General features: G+C 35.3%; 3 protein-coding genes across 6 annotated transcripts; 1 reads left to right on the forward strand and 2 right to left on the reverse strand.

Annotated features, from left to right (window-relative positions):
• Nucleotides 1-2484: 2484 nt before the first annotated feature.
• LOC113719516 (probable thimet oligopeptidase) lies at nucleotides 2485-12090 on the reverse strand. 2 transcript variants are annotated; one of them, XM_027244732.2, is made up of 20 exons: nucleotides 11756-12090; nucleotides 11454-11575; nucleotides 10927-11090; nucleotides 10015-10105; nucleotides 9435-9614; nucleotides 8981-9061; nucleotides 8269-8346; nucleotides 7549-7641; nucleotides 6912-6992; nucleotides 6623-6785; nucleotides 6405-6525; nucleotides 6242-6311; nucleotides 5591-5698; nucleotides 5402-5499; nucleotides 5266-5311; nucleotides 4944-5040; nucleotides 4033-4106; nucleotides 3849-3953; nucleotides 3103-3183; nucleotides 2485-2880 (listed from the first exon to the last, which is right to left on the reverse strand). In XM_027244732.2, exons 1-20 carry the CDS (start codon nucleotides 11892-11894, stop codon nucleotides 2773-2775), a joined length of 2100 nt encoding a protein of 699 aa, XP_027100533.2. In that variant the 5' UTR covers nucleotides 11895-12090; the 3' UTR covers nucleotides 2485-2772. The 2 variants fall into 2 exon arrangements, with proteins under 2 accessions (XP_027100533.2, XP_071927113.1); XM_072071012.1 differs by lacking the exons at nucleotides 2485-2880; nucleotides 3103-3183; nucleotides 4033-4106 and having other exon boundaries at nucleotides 3890-3985; nucleotides 11756-12037.
• A 3114-nt stretch (nucleotides 12091-15204) lies between these two features.
• On the forward strand, nucleotides 15205-17779 carry LOC140016781 (F-box protein SKIP14-like). Its single transcript, XM_072070600.1, has 2 exons — nucleotides 15205-16278; nucleotides 17169-17779. The coding sequence occupies exons 1-2, from the start codon at nucleotides 15346-15348 to the stop codon at nucleotides 17682-17684; spliced, it is 1449 nt and encodes a 482-aa protein (XP_071926701.1). The 5' UTR covers nucleotides 15205-15345; the 3' UTR covers nucleotides 17685-17779.
• A 4397-nt stretch (nucleotides 17780-22176) lies between these two features.
• Nucleotides 22177-26581, reverse strand: LOC140016888 (trihelix transcription factor GT-4-like). 3 transcript variants are annotated; one of them, XM_072070984.1, is made up of 5 exons: nucleotides 25818-26577; nucleotides 25009-25047; nucleotides 23825-23956; nucleotides 22779-23003; nucleotides 22177-22477 (listed from the first exon to the last, which is right to left on the reverse strand). In XM_072070984.1, exons 1-5 carry the CDS (start codon nucleotides 26416-26418, stop codon nucleotides 22269-22271), a joined length of 1206 nt encoding a protein of 401 aa, XP_071927085.1. In that variant the 5' UTR covers nucleotides 26419-26577; the 3' UTR covers nucleotides 22177-22268. The 3 variants fall into 3 exon arrangements, with proteins under 3 accessions (XP_071927085.1, XP_071927086.1, XP_071927087.1); XM_072070986.1 differs by having other exon boundaries at nucleotides 22258-22477; nucleotides 22660-23003; nucleotides 25818-26581; XM_072070985.1 differs by lacking the exon at nucleotides 25009-25047 and having other exon boundaries at nucleotides 25818-26579.
• Nucleotides 26582-27287: the final 706 nt, after the last annotated feature.

The raw sequence follows: 27287 nt of genomic DNA on the forward strand, positions 1-27287 counted from the left end.
CTTGCCTTACAAATAATTACTACAAGAAAGATTCACAGTAGAAGGAGAAAGGGGGGAAAAAGAATTTGAGAAAAAAAATTACAGGAAAAGAAAAAGAAATATCCAGAAAACAAAGAGGAAAAAGGGAAGGGAGAGTGACAAAGGTGGGGATTGCCCACAGGAAGAAGTTAGAAAGGGTATGCAAAAACGCAGCTCGTAATCTTTTCCTTCGTTCCTTTTCTTGTTGTGGTTTACTGACCCTCAAATTTTCCCTTTTTAAGTATTTATTCCATTTCACGAACATGGAACAGTGCATCCTTGAGTCTAAGTAAAAATTTGCGACATTTCAGAACATATCGTACCAAGTCAGAGACCTGAAATTCAAACCAAGGAAAATGCTGTCCAAGGCATGTAGGCCAGGGTTCATGACGTAAAATCATGCCACCTTGCCCTACGACCTTTCCTATGAAAAAAAAAGAGAACAATTGGAACATTACAGTAGAATGACGCAACATTATAGTATTCAAATTGAGATATTATGTCCATAGTTTAAGTAGATTGCCTCCTAGGATGTCAGAGAAAATTTGTGGTAAATAGTTTTATCTTTTCAATTCTAAACAACCAGATGCAGAGGGTAAGTCATGATATATTTATCCTTTCATTTCCCGTTTTGATGTCCTAACAAAATCACATACACAAAGTCATAAAATCATATACACAAAGTCAAAGAAAAAGATATTAAAATTCATAGACTACGCGTGTATTTATTTAACATATTGAAATATTGTTATTCGTAGTCTAGTTTATAGAGTGTAATCCAGATTATTATCTAATTCATACGAACCGTATCCACTCATTCAAAAATTTGTATTAAATATGATTGAATTTTTTTTTAATATGATCGAGTTACGTGGTCTAACATTTTAGTCATTTGACTTGAAATAGAAATCAAGAATTATTGACTATTTAGATTACACGATGACCAAGTTGCAAACTTTAAAAATAGCTTTTCACTTGAAAAATCAAGGATTGTAGTTAAGAAGGCTATTATTTTAACAAAAAATAATCTGTAAAAAACTACAAATTCCTTCCCTAACCACCATTTTATTCCACATACACATTTGCTTGAACAGGCAACCCTCACATGCACAATAGCTTGGACATGCAACTAGGGGTGTGCATCGAATTCGAATTCGGTAATTCGGAAGTTTGAATTCGGAATTTTTCGAAATTTTGGTACCTGGTAATTCGATCGAATTCGATTTCGAATTCACCAATTCCGAATTCGAATTCGTACCGAATTCAATTCGGAATTCGGTAAATTCCGATTTCACCGAATTCGGAAAAATTTATATATTATTATATAATATAAAATTTATAATATTATATAATATTATATAAATTTTATATTATATTATATTATATTATATAAATTTTATATAATATTATATAGTATTAATTATATATTACATGTAAAAAAAATATATTTATATATTAAAAACGAATTTGAAATCGAAATCGGAATTCGAATTCCGATTTCGAATTGTGAATTCGAAATCGGAATTCGAATTCCGATTTCGAATTGTGAATTCGAAATCGGAAATTCCGATTTGAAAAACTCCATTACCGAATTCGAACCAAATTCGAAATATATGAATTCGGAAAATCCGAATTCGATTCCGATTTCCGATTTACCGATTTCGAAAATTCCGAATTCAATTCGAATTCGGTCGGTAAATCGGAATTTTTCGATTTTGCACACCCCTACATGCAACCCTCAACTGGCTCAGAATTTTAAAATCCCTTTCATTAGCTAAAATCATCCTTCATTTTGTAAATTTTCAAATGAATTTCTTTAATATTTTCGTCTAGAAATGATGGTGAATGATTTGGAAACCTTTTGTACAACACCAACCCTGGACAAACTCAGACACCAAACTGCTGTTAGTTTTCTATTAAAAGCGAGTCCTGTCTTCCCTCGTTGAAGAGAAATTAAGTAAAAGCAAAATGGTGTCTGTCTTAAAAAGCTGAAAATACTAGCAGTCAGTTTACCAGATTTGTCACCATGCAAAAAAAAAAAAAAGATTTCAACGTGGGAACTTGGGGTCTGAACATCGTCTAATTATTGATTATTGAGGCGCAATATTTTTCCAAAATACATCAACCCGGACGTTGTTGCCTAGACCTAACGTCAAAATATTATATTGTAGCTCTGACGCCTAAAAGCGCATCAGTCAACACGAAGTGCCTGAATGGCCATGATCAATATTATGCTTGATTGTGAGTCAGACTTATTCTGGAACAATGAAACCAAAATAAGATTTCATAAGAAGGCATGATTCTCCAATTCTCCAGCCTCTCTTTAATGGTTTCGGGTAGTCTTTGCTGTACTTCTTTTCCTATGAAACATCAGCATCAGCCACAAGGACCATTATCACAGATTTGTGTGATTCAGAAACGAGAATTAGCATCCACAAACCATTATTTCTTTACATCACACCACGGTTTCAAGCCGATTGATATCTACCAGCTGGGTAACTCTTAATTATGTGTGATGTTGATATACAAGCCGTGACATAAAGTTCATGATGATAATACTTTAATCATCTTTTGGCAAAAAGGATCGTAGATTTTCTTCTGGTCATGTTCCCATGGGAGGCTACCCACTAAAGATCCTCTCAGAAGTCAGAGCAGGGTAATAGACGAAACGTACAACTGAATATACAATATCTCAGGGCCTGGGCTAATTTTACACTAACAAAATCAAAGAATCTTTGCTAGAGTAAATGAAAGCTAGCTTCTATCAGCTTTGGTGTCAAGAAAGGCGTGTATTGAGGGCTCTCTCCCAAGAAAATCCGAAAGTACTTGCAGAGAATCCTTTTCCCCTCCTGGAGCGAGTACCTGCCAATTTGTATTAATTGAAATTTCAGCAATCAAGGGGTAGATGTTGAGCAGTTTCCTTTTTCCTTTTCCCTTTTTTCTTTTGGTTGAAAAAAATCGCCACTTGAAGGCTAGTGAAGTAATATGTATGATTCTGAACAGCTGTGCTTGAAAACTTTCTAAAACTCAATTTCCTAGGTGCTAACAGTTACATAGAGTAGATAATTCATTTATTCCGTTTACCTTACTCCTGAATTGCATGCCTGTGTACTGGTTGAAAAGATCATCACTGAATTTTGACGCAAAAATATCAGCAGCAAAAACCTATCACGGTAATGCAATATTAAACTATTGATAAAATTATTGGGCACCACCACCATATTCATACTATATCTAATGTTAGAAAAACCTAAACCATCAATTCATCAAGTAGTAAAGAACAAGCATGAGACGATGCAGCTATGAAAGTTTTAAGGCTTGTGGGACAGGTAGAGCACCAATGTAAAGTAACTAGATAGATATAGGTGTAGCTATAAATTCATAGTTACATTTATATCTTTCTATTTAAAATATGCACCCCAAGGAACATTTTTTATCAACAAGAAGCTATTGTTTCGTGGCCCCAAATAGATTATTGTAAAAGAAGCCCCAAGTCACAACTCTTCCCCAACTATTCTAGAGGTCAACATGTTCCTGTTCATTGCTATATTCAGGTTTGATGAGCTGTAATTTTGCCAGGAGACAAACCCATGGATGACAAATTCCAAACCTAAGTCCTGCACGAAGTATGTGCAACTTAAGTCACTCCACCAAGTCCCCATCTCATAGTGCCACCCTCCCCCCAAACTCCCAAAGCGACGGGCAGAATGGCAAGTCAGGCTATCTAGAGCAAAAACTTTCCAAGTAATACTTCAGCATCAGCTGATATGGCAACTAATAACTGAAAAGCGCTACCAGAACTATGTATGATACAAGGGAATGAAGCAGACCTCACTCCAAATGCGACGGTAGCAAGTAGCTTCATAACCAATTGCAGAACCAGGAAAACATGAAGCTGGATTTGTTCCCTCCAGCATGGGCAATCCTAGCATAACCTGAAGATAGGTAAAAAATGCTAATCATACTCCTGCAAAAAGGATGCCTAAGAAATTCAGTTATATTGACAACACTTACTTTTGCATGAAGATGCTTATATAGTTCTACCATGTCAACATTTTCAGCTGAATGTATAATTTGATCAAAAAGACCTGAAAGGCAAGTTTCCAGAGCTTCATAAAGTAGAGTATAAGTAACACTGATTCAGTCGGCAATAGAAGCACATGTTGAAATATCTGTTCAATGAAATTCTAGACCAAACAAAAAGACAGAAAATAAGAAGCAAAATATATCACAGATTTGCTTCAAAATTTCTCCAACGGAAACCATCCAGCTTATTTTCAAAATCTCCTTACACTTAAATGGGGGTTTATTTGTATGAAAACCCACAGTTCAGCAGGCCTGTGGGGATCTCTAGAGGACTTCATTGAATGGAAAATTAACCATTTAGATACCAACCTTTGAGAATCACATAAGCTGGAAAGCTTTAAAAGCACAAATTGATTACATCATCATAAGCAAAAAAACAAAAAAAAATTAGTAAACCTCTCCACTGTATGGTTGCACCAACTTGCAACTCCTCCAACCCAACAAAAGGAAAAGAAGAAAAGACTTTCATTCAGCCAATTTTTTGACACATAAATTCCTTCTTTTTCCTTTTGTTAAACTTATTCTGTTAAAGCCAAAAGTCCTGGACCTTTCAACTATAAACAGGTTAATGTTACAATGTCAAAGAAGTCTCACAGCTCCACGATACACATTGCTGAAGCATGGAAAGTAACAGAATCTTCCTTTCCAGGGGTATGATGTAGATTAGGGAGTGGAAAGAGGGGCTGTGAGAGAGAGAGAGAGCAGGAGCGAGCGAGCTTGATATTCATGTATAAAAGCAGCAATATATTGGATTTAAATGCTACGATGCATGTATATCACTATGAAGATGAGCAGTGAAATGTTTTTCTGCATTGTGGAAAAGAAAATGTAATACTTACAGTAAAGAATCTCTTGTTTCAATTTCAATGCTGAGAAGGAACATCGCCATTGCCTCAGTGACTCACAGATTTTAACATCTATAGGCTTTGATATATCCTAGAAAAGAGTTACAAAATGAGAATCATCAGGTTCTTTTCTACGCAAAGTACTTTTGCTTACTAATTTTTGAAGTGAGTATAGCCAGGGCTCACAAGATATACGAGTCTTCACAAGAAACCACAAACATTAAGAATAGGATAGTTTTCTTCACGCTACATTGGCTCAGAAAGAAAAAGTAGGAATCTAAAAAGATAAAGGACAGACATGTATAGAATGTATCACCTGATGAAAACCGGATATAAGTTTCAAAGAGAGCCTTTCATAACACCTGACCAGAAAATTTTCCAAAACAGGTGAATGCAAGCTCACAATTTCACCTAACCAAAAGTTAGTTGATTTAGTTTGATTAACCACATACCAGTTTTCCAACAACCGAGCAGGGATTTCCACAAAATCAGGATCTAAACGCAGCCCCGAAAATCTGGCAAATGTTGCACAATTGCAGATACTATGAACCTAAAGGAAATGTTAGCATTAATTTAATTAGATAATTTAATAAGAAAATCGATCACTGCAGGAAACAATTCCAACAACTGAAAGTACATACCACATGACCAAATTCATGGAAAAGATTAAGTACTTCAGAAAACCGCAATAACCCAGGATGACCCTCCACTTCCTTTTCAAACTGGGAAATAAGTAATACTACAGGAATCTGCAAAAGTGAAATCGATGTTGAACAATATATGTGCCAAAAACATATAATTGACATTAATGTCACACACAATTGAAGGATTCTGAGCAGATGAGAATTGAAAAACATACACATAGATAAAGCTTCACATATAACCAAACAAGAAGAGGAACAATGTTTATGTGATGCTTTGTGAATATAAAATAGAAGTCAACTCAACAAAAGGGGGTCTAGGCTACCAAGTAGGAGACAAGATTATCAGGTACAACACACAATGACTTAATTCCATCGCAAAACTCTTAAGGAATTCTAACCTGGAAAGCAATCAGATGTGTGATGATAGAATAGGAAGAAATAAATCAATAGAGAGAGAGAGAGAGAGAGATAGCATGTGTGTGCGTGTGTGAAAGCTGTGAGAGAGACCTTTATTAAAAATTACAACTTTGGGTGCCTTTTCGTACCAAATAAACATGTAATCTAGGTCCAAACATCATTTAAAGGAAAAAAAAAATCAAACAGTTGAAGTTTGAACTGAAAAGAAAGAGATGTCATTTCTCGGAGTACCAATCTACCACAACTAATTGATGAGCCATTTTGAAGAGCCACAACACATGTGTGAGCATATTTCCCCTCCCTGATTAAAAGCACAGGAGTTTCAGTATTAGCTGAATGCCAGTTACCCAAAAAGAAGTGACCAAAAACATGCAAATTTATTGTTAAGATGAACCTGGAATAGATATCTAGGTAGAAGTAACCCATGAGTTCCCCAGAAATTGAATCGATAACTGAAAAAAGTTGCACATCGCTGTGCCAAACCTCTGCATCTGCAACTAGCTCAAATCTTAACCCTTCATTGAACCAAAAAAAGAGAAGTTATGATATCACAAGTAAGGCAAACAAGCTTAGAAGAAAATTGTTATCCAAGGTCATAAGAGATCACAATACCAAACAAATCTTGGCATATTTTGAAGATCCCTGACAAAACCAAATTGACAGGAAAATACTGTTTAACAACTCCATAGTCAAAATCAAGCTGTTGATCTCTGGCCCTTCTGACATAGTATGGTAGATCTTCAATTCCAAATGCTAATTCTCCTTCCTCCTGCTTCTGAATCACAAGAGATACAAGATGATATGCGAAACACAAGGACATTTTAAGATCATAGACCTATACTAAGTCAGCAAAAAAGAAAAGGTCAACATCACCTCATGCATAGATAAATTAGAAACAAACCTTCAATTGTCTTAAAATAGCCAGTTCCCTGGAGGCCTGTTCAGTTAAGTTTCCGGAAATATCCTCCAAGAACTCAAACACCTAAAGAAAAATTGTTCAGGCATCAGAAATCATTGCAAGAAACCAACATTCTGCATAACAGGCATGGAACAAAGAATGAGAATGCTATCTTTGTACATAAATTACTCCCTAAGTTGTGCTACTTATGCTAGTGATGCATAGCAATCTGTCAACCAAAAGACACTGAAGGGGATTGACACGTCCTTGCAGAGTCAGTTGCCGTATTACTTTTTCTTATAAAAGATCCTCATCAGATTTGAGGAGAAGTATTGGCCAAACAAAAGCTACAGGAATCAAGGATGAGATATCTTTGTGTACACCAGGAAAGATTATTACAAATAGTTGCTTCAGATCCCCCTGAAATCTCATGAGGGGTTTTCCTGGAAAGGCATCTAACACTTTAGACAGAGGAGAAGAAATTGAAAACTCTAGCGATTGTCCAGCTAAACTAGCATTCAACAATTCAGACATTAACTTGGAAACAAAGTTTCAGTTCGATTAAAGAATGAAAAGATTGTCAAATTCATCCAAGGTAAGACAATTGTCAAATAAACAAATGCCATCAAGTCATACACACCTTTGTAGATGAATCTGCCATTCCATGATCAATAGCATAATCTGCATAACTTGAAAAGCCAAGCAACCTGGCAAGCTTGTGCCTTAATTGAATCTGACAATTACAGAGAAAAGTGGTTCCGCTTGTCACAGATAAAAAAGGGACTCATAGATTTAATGACTGGCTTATATAAGTAGAGGAAATAGGTGATGAATCCACATTATAAATGCTAATGGTTTTCGTCTAATCTTAACGATAAAATGCTAATCTTTGAAGATGAAATTGTACTACAAATATTCCAGCTAATCACAAAATGAAACAGTATGAAAAGAAAGCACCAGAATTCTGTAGTACAAAGAGCGAATACATTTGTAAGAGAAGGATTCACATGATATATCAAGATTGTTCCCTTCTGAAAATTTTTCCTTTTCTATGTCCAATAGGAATACAAACGAGGATCCTGGAAACAAGAGAACAAGCTATGATAACTTTTTTAATCTGAAATGTCATGATCACTGCTTTGGCCACAGGAATTGTTTATTTTGGTGGGCAAACAGGAACTTTCAAGTGATCCAAGCAACTTTGCATGAAAGAACTCCTTACATGCAATGGCAGCATGACCTTCCTTTTAGACAGAAATATTGAATGGCTAAGTTAGTAAAAGCAAAAAGTTCCTTCAAAGTAGTGACGCAACAGTATCATGACAGATCTTATCTGCAGAAAAGTAAGTGGTCTTTTTACCAGTTTCTCTAAGATATCAACATTGGCTTCAGATCTCCCCCCATAAGATACAGCCACAGCTTTCCTCGTTGACCCTACCTATCAACATCATTATGATGCATTAGGTTGCTTTTAATAAAAATACAAGTGCAATCAACATTTAAAACATAAAATGCTCTATTCTGTCATCTGAAATTATTAGACAAATAGCATACTAATTCATTCTACTGCAATTGTGCTTACAATGACATACTAGATATGCTGCATGGCATCAGTAAACAACCACTAAAAGCATAAAACAGTGAAACTTTATATGTGATCCAAAGAAAAGAAGAATGAAAGTTTAAAAGGCCAATTATCATTTATGGCAACAGGTACAGAGAACACTTCAAAATGAACTGCCTGTGATACCAAATTTGCCACTTTGTATAGTTCATTTTATATCATTACCTTAACAACTTCAAATAAACCATTTTGTGACGATTTCAACATTCATGAAAATTGACTAAAAGAAGATTGAATTTGCCAACTTTATTTCAGGAATACAGACACAGTTCCAACTCTAATCCTGCCAATAATGGGAAATGTATATATGTATGTCATGGATCATTAGGCAGGACCTGAGTCCAACAGAAGATCATGTTCCAAAAGATACACATGAGGAATAGCAAAAGCAATCAATAATCAGAGTTGAGGGTGGTGGACTAAAATGCAAATTTCATGATAGACTTACTTTGCAGAGCTCTAAGATTGGTGATACATGATGGCTTCTCAAACTGATCTTGTATTTACCCTTTTCAGCTTCATCTAAAGTCTGCAAACAACATTAGAGCAATAATTTTGCTGACATAATATCAAATTTCAAAAATTTAATGAGTCTTGCCCACTTAGATATTCTTCACTCAATCTCTATTAAGTTTTTTACACATTCTGCTGCTAAAGTGAAGATCAAATAAATATGATAGTAGCGTCTACAAATAGTTTGACATCCTCAAACCTTTAGTTTGCGTCTACAAGACTGGCATGTGCAATATGCCAATATCTAACCATATAGTCCCAATTAGCAACTAGGACAATGCTTTCAATATAAACAAAAAATAGAAGGCAGAAAAAGTTTTCTATGACAGCCTGTACAATGTAATAGAGAAAGATATGCCAGATTTCATGTGAAGCTATGAGCACATTACCTTGAGAAATTCCAGCGGTAAACCAGCTAGTTCATTCTTACTAAAATGCAGACATGTTCTATCATCGTTCAAATTGCAGATGTAGAGCATGCTCAGCTCATCTATTTGAGTCTTCAAGCGCTGAACTTCCTCCCTCTTGGTCAAGGTGAGATTTAATCCATTCCTCTCAAAATCCTGAACCTGTCACTGAATATTAAACAATAAATATCCACTGGCAAAGGAACTAGCATCAACCAAAACCTCCATACATTTGGTAGCAAAAGGCAATAAAATGTCAAGCAGGGATATCCAACAAGTCCTACATTATTTAAAATGTGCTCTCCATTACAAATCCTTATACCTGTACACTTATAGATAATAGAAGTTCATGTCATCCACAAGAAATGTTCAAAGTTGTCAGCCTCCAACAAAGGAAGACATTGTGTGCTTAAATTTAAGAAACAATAGATAAGATTCTAATTGCCAGAACTACCAGTCACTCTCAAGATACAAAGAAAGCAATTTGGTATCAACTTTAAAATCATAACAGTTGTGAAGATAGGGATCCAATCATAACACTCAAGCAGGTAGCAACATATACCAGGGATTGAGTAAAGCGTTTTGCTTCAGAGCTCATCCAGTCACCTCTAGCCATCAAAGCTCTAATGACACGGTAGACATCCTCCCGCTTACTGCAAAGGATATGTAAGATTATATGTTATGACTAGATTCCATACCAATTATCACCTAAAAAAATACAATCACAAGATTTCTAATAAACAAAAGCTCAGCTAAGAAATAGATATAATAAATTATCCTATCCTGACCATGATATTGTTGGAGATTAACCACAAAAAATTTTCTTGGCATCTCAAAGCATGAGATAGAGGTGTCAACAAAAGGAAATCTGTCACCAGCAAATAATCAATTCAACCTCCATGAAAAACATTAACTAGATGGTACAACTTAAATCATGATGCAAGCGCAGCAATCTCCACTAAATAAAACATTAAGAAGCAATATAACTGCCAACAATTATGTTTTAGTTAATAGTTTGAGACGAAAAAGTTTGTCATCTCTTTCTTGTAAGATGGAAGTTGAAGTCTAGCTAACTCTCCATAACAGTAATGTTATCCTGACAACAGTAATATTTTCAGACACAAATTCAGTACTCATTTCTCATCCATCTAAAAGGCATGAATGTCGAAGAATGATTTAAAATAACACCAGTCCAATACCAATTAAGGACAGTTGAAGGTGGGAAGAAACTAACAAGGAAATTGAAAAGAGTGATGATATCAAAAATGTAAACAGAATGAGAGTTTGGTGCAGTGGTTTGGAAGTGTTTCAGCTCCAAGTGCTGCTATCTCTTGTTGGCAATTCCAATTTAAATGGTGTAAACTTAAAAAACATATTTATGGAGAAGCTCGTTGTTGCAGCTTTAAGAATTCCAAAATCTGACTTTCGCTTGAATTGCACGAAAAAGGTAGTTTAAACACAATAGTCCTCAAACCTGCATATAGAGATATGAGCATCTATCCTTTGCTCAGCCTGAGCACTTGCTTTTCTTACATCTTCAGAAGTGGATACCAATTTTGGAAAGACACAAGATTGCACAAGGGGAAACTGTTGTGCTTCTAGTTCAGCTAATGGTAATACCACATTTGCAAAAGTGACCTGAAAAATAGGTAAACAAGTTACCACAAAAAAAAAAGGAAAAAAGACTGAGCTGCAATCAACTGTCGTTAATCCTTGCTATTTCACGATGATGAATAATATTCCAATGGTAAAGCCTTCTTTTCATTCTCCTTGTGTTGGTTTTTTTTTGGGGCAGGAATAGGTGATCTTAATACCAATTCTGACATAAGTAATAGACTAAAATGATCAACAATTTTAGATTTTTTTACATAAAACTAAATCAAAAGGAGCCTAATCAAGTCAATGAAACCATTCCCATGATAAAATGTCACATAAATCGCAAACAAAAACTTAAAGAAAGAAGCAAAAACGACAAAAAGAAAAAAGAGAAAGCTTCGATACCTTGTCAAGTGGAACAGAAGCTACTGCATCATAAACTCCCTTCGATTTCGCAATTACTCTGTCGGCTAATTTTAAAATTTCCGAAGCAGATAAATTTATTTGCACTTTCGATCCTCGAACCTCTGAGACGTCACCAAACCAAACAAAAACAATATACTAATATGCATCAAAGTTATCTAACCAAAAATTTCCAAAAATAAAAAGAAAAGAAATAAAACAGTCATTTCTCGCACGAGGAAAAGAGGCGTAGACATGTAAGAAACATGAAAGTGATTTCTAAAACATATAAATAATCAACAAACCTTTTCTTCTGCGGTTTTTGGAGTAAGAGTTGATAGCAGATACGGCGGAGTTGACCGCAATAGCTATAAAGGCAGCGGCACCGGTCAGAGCTATTAATTTACCCACTTTTTGTTCTCTCTTGTCTCTTCTCTCCGCCATTTCCTCTGCGTGTTTCAGAGTGCAATGCGTGAGCTGCTGAAACTGGGGAAAAATGCAAAGTTTTTTTCCCTTTTTTTTTTTTTTGTTTGAGCAGAGAGCAAATGCGAGGGAATTTTTTGGTGTAGAAGAAGCGAAGGGCGGACTTTTTGAGAGATGATATTGATACCTCAGCGTCTGACAACAGGAAAATGACCACGCCAGCAACGTTGATTGACTGACAGTTCAAATATTTGGGCTGACGCCTGACGGATTGATTCCATTAATTGGGCCGTTGTACGGTCCTAAAGGCCTGTTTGGTGGCTGCAGATCTGCATCATCTCATAACAATTCCAAACTAAGTAATTTATTGTTTGGATAGAATTTTTGAAATATTATTTAGAATAATTATTATAATATTTTTTGTGATGTGATGTATATAAGGTAATAAAATAATTAAAAAGATTATAATGTGTATTAAAAATTGTGTTTGTGATGCAAATAAATAATTTGAAATCAAATAATGGCTATCCAAACACTGCCTTTGTTTGGATAGAGTATTATTCTAAATAATTACTGTAACACTTTTTATAATGTAATGTATGTAAGATAAAAAGGTGTTTGAAAATATAAGAAAGTGCATTGAAAAATATATTTATAATGCAAGCGTAAATTTTTTTTTTAGAAAAATTGGCTATCCAATGCGTTACGCTTCACACCACAAAGTTTTTATCTCAACACTTTTTGTCTTTAAAACCTTATTTGTGTCCCTTTATTAGCGTCTTTTATGACATGTAACATGAACATAGGTACATAACCATCACCATAGAAGCACTACTAATAGTTCAAAGGGTGAAAAAAAGAGAGGGAGAGAGAGAGAGAATGTGTATGTTACCACATATGTTATGCATATATTCGTATATGGTACATACGTCCCACATGTTGCATAACCACGCTCGTAGTTCTAGTCAATTAGTGTGTGTAGCTCAGCAAGCAATTTCCTTCATGTCCGGTAGAACAGACAACTGGTAAACATACAAATAATCCCATATATTTAACCAATTGATGGACTCTGGGCCTCGGGATGTGTATGATAGATTTAGTACTGGAATACTGCTGATTCTGTCAATTTGCTTTTAATGGTTTAGTTTGATGGAACGGCATGTCGCATTTTTCTGGTGGGTTTGATGTACAATCGATGGAAATGAAAATGAGTTTCAATCTTTTTAGCCTTATTTCGTTTCCATATGTAGATTGATTTTACCTAAACTTCATTTTATATTTGGACTGCCTTCCATGCATGTATAAGGATTGTGGGTGTGTGTCACGCAACTCTACAAAGAAGTGGAGAAAAATTCTTCTCAACTTAAAAAAAAAAAGGAAAAAGAAAAACTAAATAATACATTAGTAGTCTAGGGTAAACATTCATTTATTGTGACAAAGTTAGAATTATTTTTGGTAAAAAAAAAAAGAAAAGAAAAGAAAGAGGCTTGGATGGATAAGACTATGTTTATCACCAAGAGTTAAAGAAATCCCAAAATCATAGAGAGTTTGTTGTGTTTGGATTGCATTTTTCGTCATTTTTCATGAAAAAATTATTGTAGCGATTTGATATATGCGCGGGAAAAAGGTGATAGGAAAATGTGATCACGGAAAACGACAATATTTTCCGACAGAAACAAACAATCCAAGCATGGCCTATCGAGATTCATACAGATCTTTTATCAATATTGGAAAATAGTTTATCGTTTTTGTCAATTAAACTAACTTGTATTAGCACAAGTTGCTACGAAAAAATTTGACCTTTTTCATTATTTGCTCGTTAATAAGAATATTTGATCTTACAATGTCATAATAAATATAAATAAATTGTACATCAAATTATAGGCACATAAGTGACATTGCATGTACATAGAACAAGTATTAGTTAAAACAAATGTGATCAAGTTAAAATAAAAAGATTTTTGTAAAGGGCGTACGATGAACAATTGTTAATACGTGTGAATCACACCTAATCTATCAAATGAATGTACACAATAATAATTATTATTATACTCCCATGAATTTACATACTTTTTTTTTCAATTCATGTTATTTTTTAAAAATTTTAATATCTAAAACGCATCTTATTGAGTGCCTAATCTTTTACGAGATAAAATAATAATGATAACATTTTGTCACATATAGTAAATCTTTTATGACATCCTCGTGCTGTACTGCCCCGTGTTTAAATCCAATTCTCAAGTGTAAAAGTTACATCATAATAGTAAAATTCCCATCCCCAAATGACGCCAAAATTGGAGTTAAATTATCTCACGCAAAATAACTGAGAACGAGATATGCAATATGTACTCGTTAGCCCGAGTTCTCCGTACTAAAATCAATGTAAAAGTCAAATCACACAGTTCAATTACTTCCATAAGATAAAAGCAGAGTGCGTTATGATAACTCCCTTTGACCATGTAAAATTCCATTTCTACTCTTCAAGGTTGAAAGCTCAAACACAACCAGTAACGGGTAGAAAACCCGATGTGAGTAAGATCGACAATTACGGGTTCCCTCAAACACGTGAATCCAATTCCCGCCACGACTTTTACCGAATACATCGTAACAATAATATTCTTTCCCTACACGTGTCTATTCCCATCATCCCTCTTTTTCCATCTCCCCTAAATTGGAAATAATTCCCAATTTTCCTTATTCCCTCCCCAGTTGCCGTCCTCGCTCCTCCTCCTCGCTCCTCCTCCTTGTTTCCCTCCTTCACCTCCTTTATCCTGTCGAAATTCCCACTTTTTTCATATTCTTTCTTTTCTGTATAATTTCAAATTTGTTCACTAATTTGTTCATCACCAATTATTTTCTCTGTCGGGCTGGATTGGCATTCAATCTGATAATTACTTTTGGGAAAATTAATCGGTCTTGTTGGAATTCCTCCGTCTCCACGAGAAAGAAGTTAAACCATCATCAATAGGTTATTTGCTAATTATTTCTCTCGATCGATCATTGGGAATAAATTTCATTCAAAAACCCTAGTTCTTAATAAATACCTTAATTCTTCTTGTATATATATTTTTGTTGTTTAATTCATTCATTCAGCTTTGTATGCATTAGTTTGATAACAAAATTTACTAGGTTCCAAGAAACTCAGTGAGATTTTGGTGCGTTGTTTTTGGTTGGCATCCAAAAATTGAGAGTCTGCTTGTTGAATCTGATTTTGTAGCTTAATTTTTTTATTTTTTTGTTGTTAAAAAACGTTATTTTTTTGGTCATTAAAACATATTATATACACCAAAAAAAAAATAAAAATTATATACACCAAAAAAAAAAAAACTATAGGAAAAGAAAAGAAAAGAAAAAAAAAGAATTTTGACTTTTTAAGATTATTTTCCCTGTACTCTTCGTTTAATTTTGTTTCTTTGAGTTCATCCGAGAAAATCAGGCACTAAACTATATAGTTTGTGGAAGACAATCGAGAATGGCCTTGAATTATTCTCATCGGCCCATCTTCCCTGCTCATATAGCAGAGGATAATTTGGTTTCTCCGTTGAGGATTGTTAATGGGTATCTTGTTGAGGGTGTTCCTGAGAGGAGTTACGAAAGTTTTGCTAGGCCACAGCATGGAAGACGTGAAATTGAGGAGTTCATTGATCGGGCGAGGGATGGAATTGATGGTTGTAACTCACGGGAATCAGGTTCTGAGGATATTGTCGATCTTCTGCCTTCTGACCCATTTGGAATGGACATCAGCACCACTTTCACGGCCATCACTGGTTGGCTTGAGGATCTTGAGGTGGATTATAGAGGTTGTGGGACGAAGAACAATAATATTGGTGTGGGCAACGAGGATTACGGGTTATTTGCAGGTTTCAGTATTTTATGGAAAAGTGCGATGAGGCTGCAGTCGATTCCTGGCAATGCTCAGACTAATTGGAATATGAAAACGGCTGGCAAGATAGATCAGTATTCTGAGGCGAGAGATGTGGGGCATGCATCAGCCCAATCCAGTTGTGAGCCTACCAACCTTGAGGGGAACATAAAAAATGTGGGTGCCATTACACGTTCTCTTGAAATTGAGGAGGAATCTGAGGATTCTGTGTGGAGTTCTGTTTATGATGATGGATCTCCTCATGAAGCATTGTACTATGCTCTTGGTTATTTGGGAGTTAAAGATCTGCTATTAGCGGAAAGGGTTTGTAGGTCCCTTTGTCATGCAGTTCGAAATGATCCCCTATTGTGGAGGAGTATCCACATTGAGCAGCCCTTGAATGAGAAGATAACTGATGATGTTCTTTTCGAATTGACTAGCAGGGCACAAGGTAACTTGGAATGCCTGACTTTGGTGGAGTGTCCAAGGATCACTGATGGTGGTCTAAGGCGAGTGCTTGAATCTAATCCACGGTTGAATAAGGTAAGCATCTTGGGCTTTTAGTTAGTTCTTTGTCCTGTAAATTGTATCTGCCTTTTTAGAAAAAAAAAAAATTAAACTTGTAATTTATGTACATGAATGTCCTATCTCTAGGTAAATCAGCTATCTGGCTGAATGAGGTGCCATATATTTCCTGTGCGCTTGTTCTTAAATGTAGATTATACAGTCAGAATTCATGAAATGGTTTATGAGGCTTTTTTTGGATGCTTTTTTATTCTTTGGATACATAAAGCAAGTTTCTTACATATTCTGAAGTTCTTTTGTGAGAATGTTTGAACATTAACGAACCTAAGGTTGGTTTGTATTTGCATACTTCTCAGTACGAACATAGTTTATAAATGAATCAATTCGGCCTTCTGTGGAGTTACTGGATTTCAAGAACCCAAGTTGCTCTCATGCTTGCTTTTGCCAGTCATCAATTGGAACGTGCTGAAGCAATTTTTCTTACAAGACGTAAATTATAAATCTTTTGGCAGATTAAGATTGTAAAGGAAAAGATTCTTTGTTGATTTTGTGTCAATTGCTGGAGAAGATGATATCTACTGCACTAATTCTTGGAACATGTAGAACCTGCCTTTTAAAATGGGAAATAGATAAAAGCTCATTGATGCACTATGTTTAGGTGTTTTATAAAAATTGACAAAGATATTTATATCTATCGATGATAAGGTTGCTTGGATTGATTTTAATTTTTTGGAATCTAAACATCATTCTACTTGATCATGCACCGAGTGGTACATGAGCAACTCTTCTCCTTGAAGTTGCTTTGAAGCACATTATGTGCGCCAATCCCAATATTCCTATTCTTTGTCTTTTTATTTTGCCAGTACAATCTTAATAAGTTTCTAAATTCATTTTCTTGCTTCATGCAGTTATGTGTTCCTGGGTGTACACGATTGAACATTGAGGGGATTGTTAATATTTTGAAATCTTTCAACCTTCACAATGGTTGCCTGGGTATAAAGTACCTGCGGATTGGTGGGCTTTATGGTGTTACGCATGAACATGTTGAAGATCTGAAGATCCTGTTGGGTGTGGATAAAAAAGTACAAGAAAATATTTACAAGCCACATTTTTACTTGAGGGGAAAATTTTATGTCTTGTGCGATGATGATCGTGCGCTTGATGTTGAAGTATGTCCTATATGCCAAAAGTTGAGGCTGATCTATGATTGCCCATCAGAGGGTTGTCAGGTGAAAGATCAAAATGCTCAATTATGCAGGGCATGTGCGCTTTGTATTCCTCGCTGTGCTCAGTGTGGTAGGTGTATCAATGATGGTGAATATGAAGAGACATTTTGTCTGGACAATGTTTGTTCAGATTGTTTTCAAAATCTATCCAAGGACCATGACAAGCACGATAGAAAGCTTGGTTCCAACACAAGTTGAGCAAAATAAGAATTTCAGTTACCAAGGTTGAAGATGATGCTGGTATGATGGAGAAATGAAGGAATTATGTTGATGATACTAGTATGATGGGGAAATGAAGGGATTATGCTGATGATAGTATGCTACTTTCCCTACATGTTTAGCTGCAAAAATATATTTCCACTTGATGTGTTTGCGCCTATGATTGATGAAGTGATTCTTGTTGAAGGTCCTATTATTATGCTCAGTTGTTCTTAGGAGACTTTGCTTATGGTTACCTGAGCCTTTTCTGTTCCTTGAGCTCATGGTTCTGACCAATGGTTCGAATGCTTGCACTGTATGAGTTTAGCGGTGGTTTTGACTATATTAGTGTCTATGGACATAATATTTAAGTATATATGCACACCATGGCCGTGAATTCAGTGATGGCATTGTAATATTTTAATTTCTTGTTTCTGTGAGTCTTTATAACTTTTGAGCGTAAATGAGATATTATTCAAGGATTTAATTGTGACTTAATTGTTTGATGGGCTGCCTTGCAGGGTTTATATGTGGATCGTACTATTACTTTTCAGTCTGATAACTTACAACTGTATAGGTGGAAACGCTCAATAAAGATGTTTGGTTAGCATAATTTGCAAAAAAGATTTTCAAATATTATTCAATTTGCATCATAAATGTAATTTTTAATCATTTTTTTATCTTCATCCCTCACGCATCAAGTAAAAATAAATAAATAAAGAAATAAAATTACAGACACTGATAATGTAATGACCGGATCAAAAGCAAACATGCAGCTTGAATTTTCTCTTTGTATCCCTCTTCAAGAGCAGCTATTCCGCTTCCCGCATCATCTTGTTCGAAGGCCTGCAGACCGCATCCATGTTCTCGTAAACTAGCAGTCAAACTTGACGAAGCAACAGCAATAAATTTATATTTGGAAGAAGTACAATTTGATTTAGAAATTAGACAATGGAGTATAGAATGAGTTGTCATTATATAGTTGCTTTTTCATAATTTCAATTTTACACAACTTAATTATATTAATATGGAACCTACATTTCAACAAATGATCCATTGATTCAGCCATTAACCCGCCTCTTCAATCTTGGGTTGATTCTTTTGGCGCCGGGGGTGGGGGGGGGGGGGTGGATTTGGTAACTACAACTTGTGGACTTATAATGCTGATTTCTTGGACGTCAACGGGCTTATATCCCGTATAAATTGCTATCACTCCGGAATTCAAAGGTGCTGTATATGTTGCTAGCATAATATGTTGCTTAGTTGGACGAGAAATACAAAGAAATAAAAATTGTTGCACGCTTATTGGTGCAGTTTTTTCTATAGAATTGGAAATCCTTTAGCTGTTCGTGTTAGTGCTTTTACCATTCTGTATATCTATCTGTTGATTGATGGATATGAAATCTAATGGAACTTGTTGTACTCGTTCATTTGGCGGCTTTTCTTATGGGTTTTTTTTTTTTTTTTTTTTTTTTGCAGGAAGATGTGTAGTGTGCAATTGCACGTATTAAGGGCGCTTCTGATAAAATTGAGATCTTCATTGCTCAAATTTGGACGATGATGTCTTTTGATAACTGACGGATGAATCTCATGAATTTTACCATTTTTCCCTTAGTCGTTAATGATGTCTTATTTTGTTATATATGAACCATCAATACATGAAATTTAATTTCGTAAAAAATAAAAAAAAATTACTTCTCTAAAATATGCATTGAAAAGGAATGGATTAAAACAAAGCGACAACAAAAGTATCCGATGACAGATTTGTTAGAGAAGAAAATGAGAGCTAGCATGCACATAAGTAATTCATCTCAAAAGTTAGTATTGCCAATTTGTGAGTTAAATTCTAACATCCCAGCGGCCGAGGGAGGGCCCTTAGGGTCTTCCCGCTGCCAGGGTTCAAATTCTGTGTTCAAAATGGGAAGGCTGTGAAGAGGGATGAGAAGATTAAAATAAAAAAATAAAAAAAAAGAGTTCGGTTCTAACATCTAAATTTAAATTTATTATATATTAAGTGATAGGTGCAAAGGTTATTACATTATTTTAGAAGTGTGTTTTGCCCATATTCTTAGAGCTATAAGAGGTTTTATTGTTGTTTATCAAATCATATCTTATTATGGTTAACTTGTAAAAGCTAAATTTGACTATCAAATAGGAGACAAAGATGAGGAGAAGCATTTGTGATAAAAACCATTCAAAATTGCAATTCGCAAGGCGTTATCCTAACTGAGTCAATATCACGGTTGACGATAAAATCAAGAAAGAGTGTTGCAAAAGCTGTTTATCGGGATATACACACAGTCTATCTTAACTATCGAGCTATAATTGTATTCATATCCTTCTTGACTTTGTGAAGGGACAAAATCTGCTCCCTACCCTTGTTCTTGGTTGGGTTCCTCCGGTCAGCTGGAGAAAGCACCTTGGAGTTATATATGGTCGCTTTTATTTCTCACCGTGGGCTTCCATTTTGCATATCTCTCCAAATAGAGAGCTTAATTAAAGAAATTGTTCCACTGACTCAATTGGCTATCTGAGTGGAAAGTTGTATACCAAGTTTTCTTTTCTCTACAATTTCCCCGTGTGATGTAAGGGATAATCAAATGATGCGCAATAAATAAATTAACTGGAAATGTGAAACAAAACTTGTATTAATTGATTGAATAATTCCAAGTTTTGGGAAAAAAGAAAAGAAAAAGAAAAAGAAGGACAACATACTAAACCATGCTATAAAGGTCTGGAATGGAGATTAACCTTCCATTTATCTAAAGGCTTTAAATGAACAAGAAAAATGTGCTACATACCATATAGAATTTGGGAGTTACAAGCAATGATCATCCATATATGAAACTTGGCAGCTGATCCAGGGAGCATGAGAAAAGATTGCTCCAAGAGTTTTTTCCGTCAACAAATCACATCCGAGAACAAGAGAGGTTAGTTGTATTAAATGAAATCCTCATTATTGTTTCTGGGATTTCTTGCCGAGGTTTTTAATCCAGCTGAGGGTCAAAATCTTCTTCCCAAGTTTGTTCTTGTTAGACCCATCTTTCCCCTTCTTCTTGTCATTGTCTGATGCAGGTGGTAGGGGTTCGGGGTCCCACTGGTCAGCCCAAGAAAGGCCCTCAGATTTATACACATCCATTTTTCTTCCGGTCTCCTCAAACCTCCACTCTGCACATTGCCCAGACAGGGATTTGCAAAGGGAGAGATTAACCGAAAGGATAAGTACCGATTATTCGCTGTCGTCTGCAACCGGGAAATGACTCTGATCCCGGATGAATATCTTCCAGCAAGCCTCACAAGTTACGAAGCCTCAAAATATTTGCAAACAAATAAAACCATTGCTTGATTCTCTCTCCTCCCTTGTCCATCCTGAAATTAATCTGCACCACTAGTTGTATAATAGACTATGAAAGGAAGAGTTGCTGCGCTTAAAAATGATGGGCGGTCTAAAAGTGGGTGCCATTTGAAATTTTCTCTCTTCTTCTTTGTCCAGAGTAAATACATACATTTGCAAGGTACAATATCCTCTCTTCATTAATTCCGCTTGAGACACTCAACAGAAGTCACTTTCAGGGAGGGGTACAAGTAGAGGTGGCAAATCAACCCGCTTAATTAAATTTACTCATACTCGTCCATGAATAGATGGGTATGGGTATCTTAAATTTTTGTATATGGGTATAAATGGGTTACCCAATAATACTCATTTAATAAATGGGTATTATTGGGTAACCCATCAAACCCAATTAACCCATTTAAAATTCTCTTCCCCGCAAGTCTCTTCTTTTCTCCCACCCATTTTTTTTTTCAAAATTTTCATTTTGTCATGTTGTTAACTACTTTTGTTTCATTATTATTATTATTATTATTGTTTGTTGGTATTATCTTATTATTTTATTTTCTCTTAGTTTGTTAACTTGCTTATTTTTCAACATTACTGATTTATGATAAATTTTAGCCTATTTTCTTATCTTTCTAAAATGAAAATTTAAATTTATATATGAAAAAAATGTTAAGGGTTCAAAATTTTTGGATTAAGTTTTTATATTAATTTTTATAGTACTTAGTTCAAATTTTTATATTCTTATTATTCAATTATTAAATAATAGGTAATTTTGTGACATAGAGTATAAATGAAAAAAATTGGTAATTAAGTTTATTGAACATTATAAATAAATATTTAAAACTAATGATGGATACAAAGAGTGGTATAAATTGATAACTTAATTTGCAAAAATGAATTTAAATGAATTTACAAAAAGTTAAAATAAATGGATTATAAATGGGTAATTGGGTTACCCAATTTATTTTTTGACTTACCCATTTATACCCATCTTATTAAATGGGTATAAGTGAGTCAACTCATTTATACCCATTACCCATTTTACCCAACCCAAATCCGCCCAAGTCATCCATTTTGACACCTTTAGGTACAAGGTACTCATTTGGCCAAACCACCTTCCAAGGCAGTCAAAACGTAATTAACCCAAAGACATAAACAAAGCGCAATTTCGAGAATTAACTTTCTTGTTTTGGTACGATGTTTGAAATCCAAATCAGGGTCTAAGTTCCTAAATTCTGCTAATTCTACCCTAAATTTACACCGCGATACGCTGCACCAGGACACAGATCATCCAGGCTATCGATGTTTCGGTAACCATCGTACTCTCTCAGACACGTCCATCCTCGACGAGACAAAAAATCACGAAAGTCATCTTCACTGTAAAACGTTTTATCCTCAGTGTGAACCGGCAAGTCATCCGCTTCCTCGTACAGACAGAATTTAATTGTCAGACCTGCGAATCAGAAGAATTACTTAAAAGAGATCTCACCAGAAGAATTTAAATGGCAGACCTGAGGGCTGGGCCGTGGTATTTAGTTCCAAACACAATCTACACCAGGCCTCAGTCCAGAATTACTATAAAATGCTTGTAATATTTGTCTATTTTATAATTAAGAATAAAGAAATGTGCATCACCATGACCATAGCAAGAACACTGGTCGGAACTAATTTATCGCCGTGAATTGCTTTAGAAGTGTAATGCAGGACCGTTAACCATCTTCTGGCTGTTAAAAAGCATACAAGTGTAGCACTACCTTCGTCAACATGGAGGGTATAGTTCCCCAAGGGCATATCCCTATCAAGAGTTCGGACAATGTTATTATCATCCTCCAGCCAAAATGCACGCTTCGTCCTTAACCTGAAAGTGGCCTTGATAGCTTCCTTGATGCCATCAGGAGTGCCGTCTATACCAATTCTTTTAGTGTAATCCCCCCACTTGACAGATATGACCCTCCCCTCATATGATGCATTCTGATGACCTGCCCAAGGACAAAGTGAAACAAAACAAGAAAGAAAAAATTATTACAGATCTTAAGACTTGTCCAAGTCCATGACATTGTGCTCCGCAGCTACTGAAATCTGACTGTATATGCTACAAAGAAAAGAAATACCAAATCGAATTTGCACAAGGTTCACTACCAAGTTTATTGAGTTTTCATCTGAGATCGCGGATAACCAGCGAGAGTGAACTTCCAAAGGAAGCAGACTGCAAATTTTACATTAAACATTTATTTTGACTACTCATTTCTTCTTTGGAAACAATAGCTGCCCTATCCTATTTAGCTTCCGTATCTACTCTCTCGAGCTAGTACCATTAATAGAACATTACGTAAAGTACATAGCCCTGCCTCGACTTGAAAGGGTAAGGCTGCCTATTCCTAAACCTTCCTAAACCAAGAATGTTACTTCCAAACTAATCATTTGTGTGAGACTTGAGATTGACTTCACCTCAAGGCTGTAGAGCTTCCATTTCAAATACCAAATTATTATCTTAGTCATCCAAGGTTATTGCATAGTATATATCACGGTGTTTTCAAGATCTCAATATTTTCTTTTAATTTTAATTGGGTGATTACTCTCGATCAAGGAATTAGCGCCACTGACTATGATAGGGGCACGATTTACACACACACATATCCATCTTGTTACCAGAAGATAACTATGGCTTTGTCCAGCCCCAAAAAAATAGATTAGAGTTATGTTTAAGAAGGAATCAATTGCATCCCCGACCAAAAGCAACATTTATAAGAAGCATAAAAACTGTATGCTGCTTGTTGGAATTTGGATGCATTATTCTAACCATTTCCAGGATTCTCTCTCCAGTTCCAGGGGGAAACTTCACTAGCTGCAACTGCTTCTGTTGCAGTGATGGCCAGAGGATGCCCATCATGATCCAACCGCCTTTCCAAGTTAAGGGGCTGCCTACCATCACCTGCATGGCAAGGATGTCAAAAGCACAGAGTTAGCACTGCAGTGGATTGTCAAATGGACAGACCACTCCAACTCATAAATGAAGAATTTTCCAGACAAATGGATCTAGTACATTTAGGAATCAGAAGATATGCTTATGAGTTCATCTACAAGAAAAACTACCCAATGTTGGCAAAATCAGATCATGGTTAAGAGCAAACTGTCAGCTTTCAAGGTTAAGCAACATGACTAAAGGAAAAGAAGAACCATGAGATCTAACCAACGAATGATGCCTGCTCTCTTTTAACAATCTGATCCCTGTATGGAACAGATGCAGAGGCATTTAGAAACTTCCTCTCCTTGTTTCTAGCATTTTTCATTTTTTATTCATGTACTCTGTTTCTCATCCATTGCACATTTATGTTCTGTTTTACACATACTGGCTACTCTCCAATCTTTAAACCACAGTTTTGGCTATAGACACAAATACAACATTTAGTGCTATACCTATGTGCAAAGTAGACCAAGCCAGACTGGTTTATGATCATATGCGGATGGAGCAAACTTTGTACAAAGCATACTTCTAAACATCATAATATCATTAAATAAGAGCATACTGTGCAGTCAAACATTTTGAAATCCATGCACGAAAATTACCAGCAAGAAAATTCTCTATATTATTTTTTGCTTTTAAATCTCAAGTTAAATTATCAAAATCATACGTGAATCAACATGTTAAGCGCGTACAAGGCAACACGAGCAACTTCCTAGTTACCAAAACTATAAAGTAGAAATTGAATGTGCTAGCCATTATAATTTGTGAGCAGTTTTAATTTGTGAAGGACCTTCATCAAACAAATCAACTTTTGTCACTTAACTACTAAACAGTTCTCAATAGTGCTAACCTCAGCAAAAGTCCATGCAGTTTATCAAAGTCCTTGGGGAGGGGCAAACATTTGCGAGGAATTGCAAATTCAACATAAACTTGGTTATTTGTAATTTGTTATATAAACTATACTCAAGTAAAGCAATTGACAGTTAGCACAAATGACAAAAGCTTAACATATAACAAACCTTCGACTGTTTCAAATGTAATACTGGTGTCATCAATACCTGCATTTGTAAAATAGGACAATAAGATTGTATTACAAGCAATAAGTTTTTCTATAAATCAACAAGTATCTCTTCCTAGAAATTCTGTTTTCACTAAAACATGCACAGACATGCATGAGCGCACACACAAAAATACACACGCAAAACAGTAAAGACAATTACAAGGTTTAGCTTGAAGTCCATTCAATAGCAATTTCCTCACAGTGTTACAGCAAACCATCATGAAACATCAAAACCAGAAAAGAAACTCAATCCATCTCTCATTGCATTTCCTCCAGCCACATAAAGTCACAAAAACAACAAAAGTTGAAAAACAAAAAAATTCATGTTAACCTTATTAAGAAGAGGGCCCTATACTCCTTTCTGACTCCTTGCTTTGTAATTCCTCATTACAGTACAAAGAAATGGAAATTCAACCCAGACACCAGAAATCTTAACCATTACCAAAAGCAGCATAAAGGAATAAACTTCTATTATTCAATAAATTGGAAGAGGGCTCTTGTTTCTCCCTCTACTACTATGACTCAAATTTCCTTGACGCAAGACCAAGAGATGCAAATTCAATAAAATAAAAAATAAAAGAAGAAACAACAGTTAAATTTATGCATTCCCTTATCAGAAAGCTGCATAAATGAATTAACTTTATTACAAGAAGTAGGACTGACGGTCCCTATAACTCCTCCATTTCACTAGCTTAACTTTTTTTTTAAAAATCATCAATAAAACACAAGTGCAAATTCAACCTAAAAAACTTCTTTTCTACAACGTACCCTTATCAGAAAACTGCATAAAGGAATCAACTTTATTGGAAGAAGTAGGAGGAGGGCTCTTGTAACTGCTACTGTTCTTGCTTCTTTCCCTCAGAATCTCCTCAATTTCCTTGTAGTACGACATCTTCGCGGACCCATTTCTGTCCCCATTCTGTTTCACCTTCTTAAACTCCTTGAGCAAATTCCTCCACTTATCAGTACACATAGTTGGAGATCTATCAAACCCTTTTTCCCTCATCTTCAGAGAAATCTGGTCCCACAAATGCTTGTTAGATTTCGAAGTATTAAATAAGGAATCAATTTCTCTCCTTAAGCTAATAAGGGCTCGAGTTTCTTCTTGAACCCACGTCTCAGCTCGTTTTTTAGGGGCTTTTAAGTCAGAAGAAGAAGATAATGGGTGGGTTGTATTGGTGTTGTCTTCGCCACCGCTGCTGGTGGTGTCACCCCCTCCTCCGACGCCCAAGACTTGGCGGTGCTGGGGCGGAGGGAGGTGGTTGTTGGCTGTGGAGACCTCGATGATCATATCTCCGGTGGCTGCTTCGGGATTATCTTCTTCTTTGTAGAAGTCGATGGCTCGAGGGGGCTGCTCAGACACGTACATGATACTGGACTAATTAGAGAGTGAGTCGGAGAGAGAAGTAATTGGGACGGTCTTAATTCTTGTTGGTTGTTTAGATGTTGGTACTATTTATCACCTTGAATTTCGCATTTTCCAGATTTTTGCCTTTTCTAGTATTTGGAAAGACCGGAAAACGTTTTTTTCCTGCAAAATGGATTTATGAACACCATTAACTATTTAAGGGCTCAAATTGGAAAGTCTTAAGGTTCACAAAAAATGAAGATAACGTGCAACCAAATGAATAATTATACTACTAGTATTAGGGGACCATCTACCATGTAATATATGATATTTATGGTATCTCATGATTCTTTTTCTTTTTTTTTTTTCACACTGTTATTTTTACAATGTGATATGTTTCTTTTGTTTTATTTTAATAGTCTTGTTTTATTTTTTTTTTCATTTGTTCCAAATTGCAAATTACCTTCCAATTGAAGAATATAGCTAACATTTAAATTCTCTAAATTACCCTCATTTAATATATTTTGTCGTTAATAAATGTAGTTTATCTTATTTAATACAATCAACTTTTCCACACCAATAACTACTTTGATATATATCATCATCATTACTGCTGTAATTAATATACAGGTTTGGTGATTGGAGAGAGGGATGAGCTGGGTAATTCGGGAGATGATGTGTAAGTGAGTGAGAGATTCTAAATTCGAATCCTATAATTTAAATTAAAAAATTTAAAAAAAAAGTATAGCGATTGGTGATATTTCTAATATTAATATAAAGATATTTTAGAAAAATATTAGACTAGATTTATTTTTTTACAAAATTAACTAATTTTTTTAAAACTGTGTGAGAAAAAAATCAAAATTATCAAAGTGGGATGAAGGGAGGGT

The sequence above is a fragment of the Coffea arabica genome, chromosome 11c (assembly GCF_036785885.1).
Source record: "Coffea arabica cultivar ET-39 chromosome 11c, Coffea Arabica ET-39 HiFi, whole genome shotgun sequence".
Taxonomy (NCBI): Eukaryota; Viridiplantae; Streptophyta; class Magnoliopsida; order Gentianales; family Rubiaceae; genus Coffea; species Coffea arabica.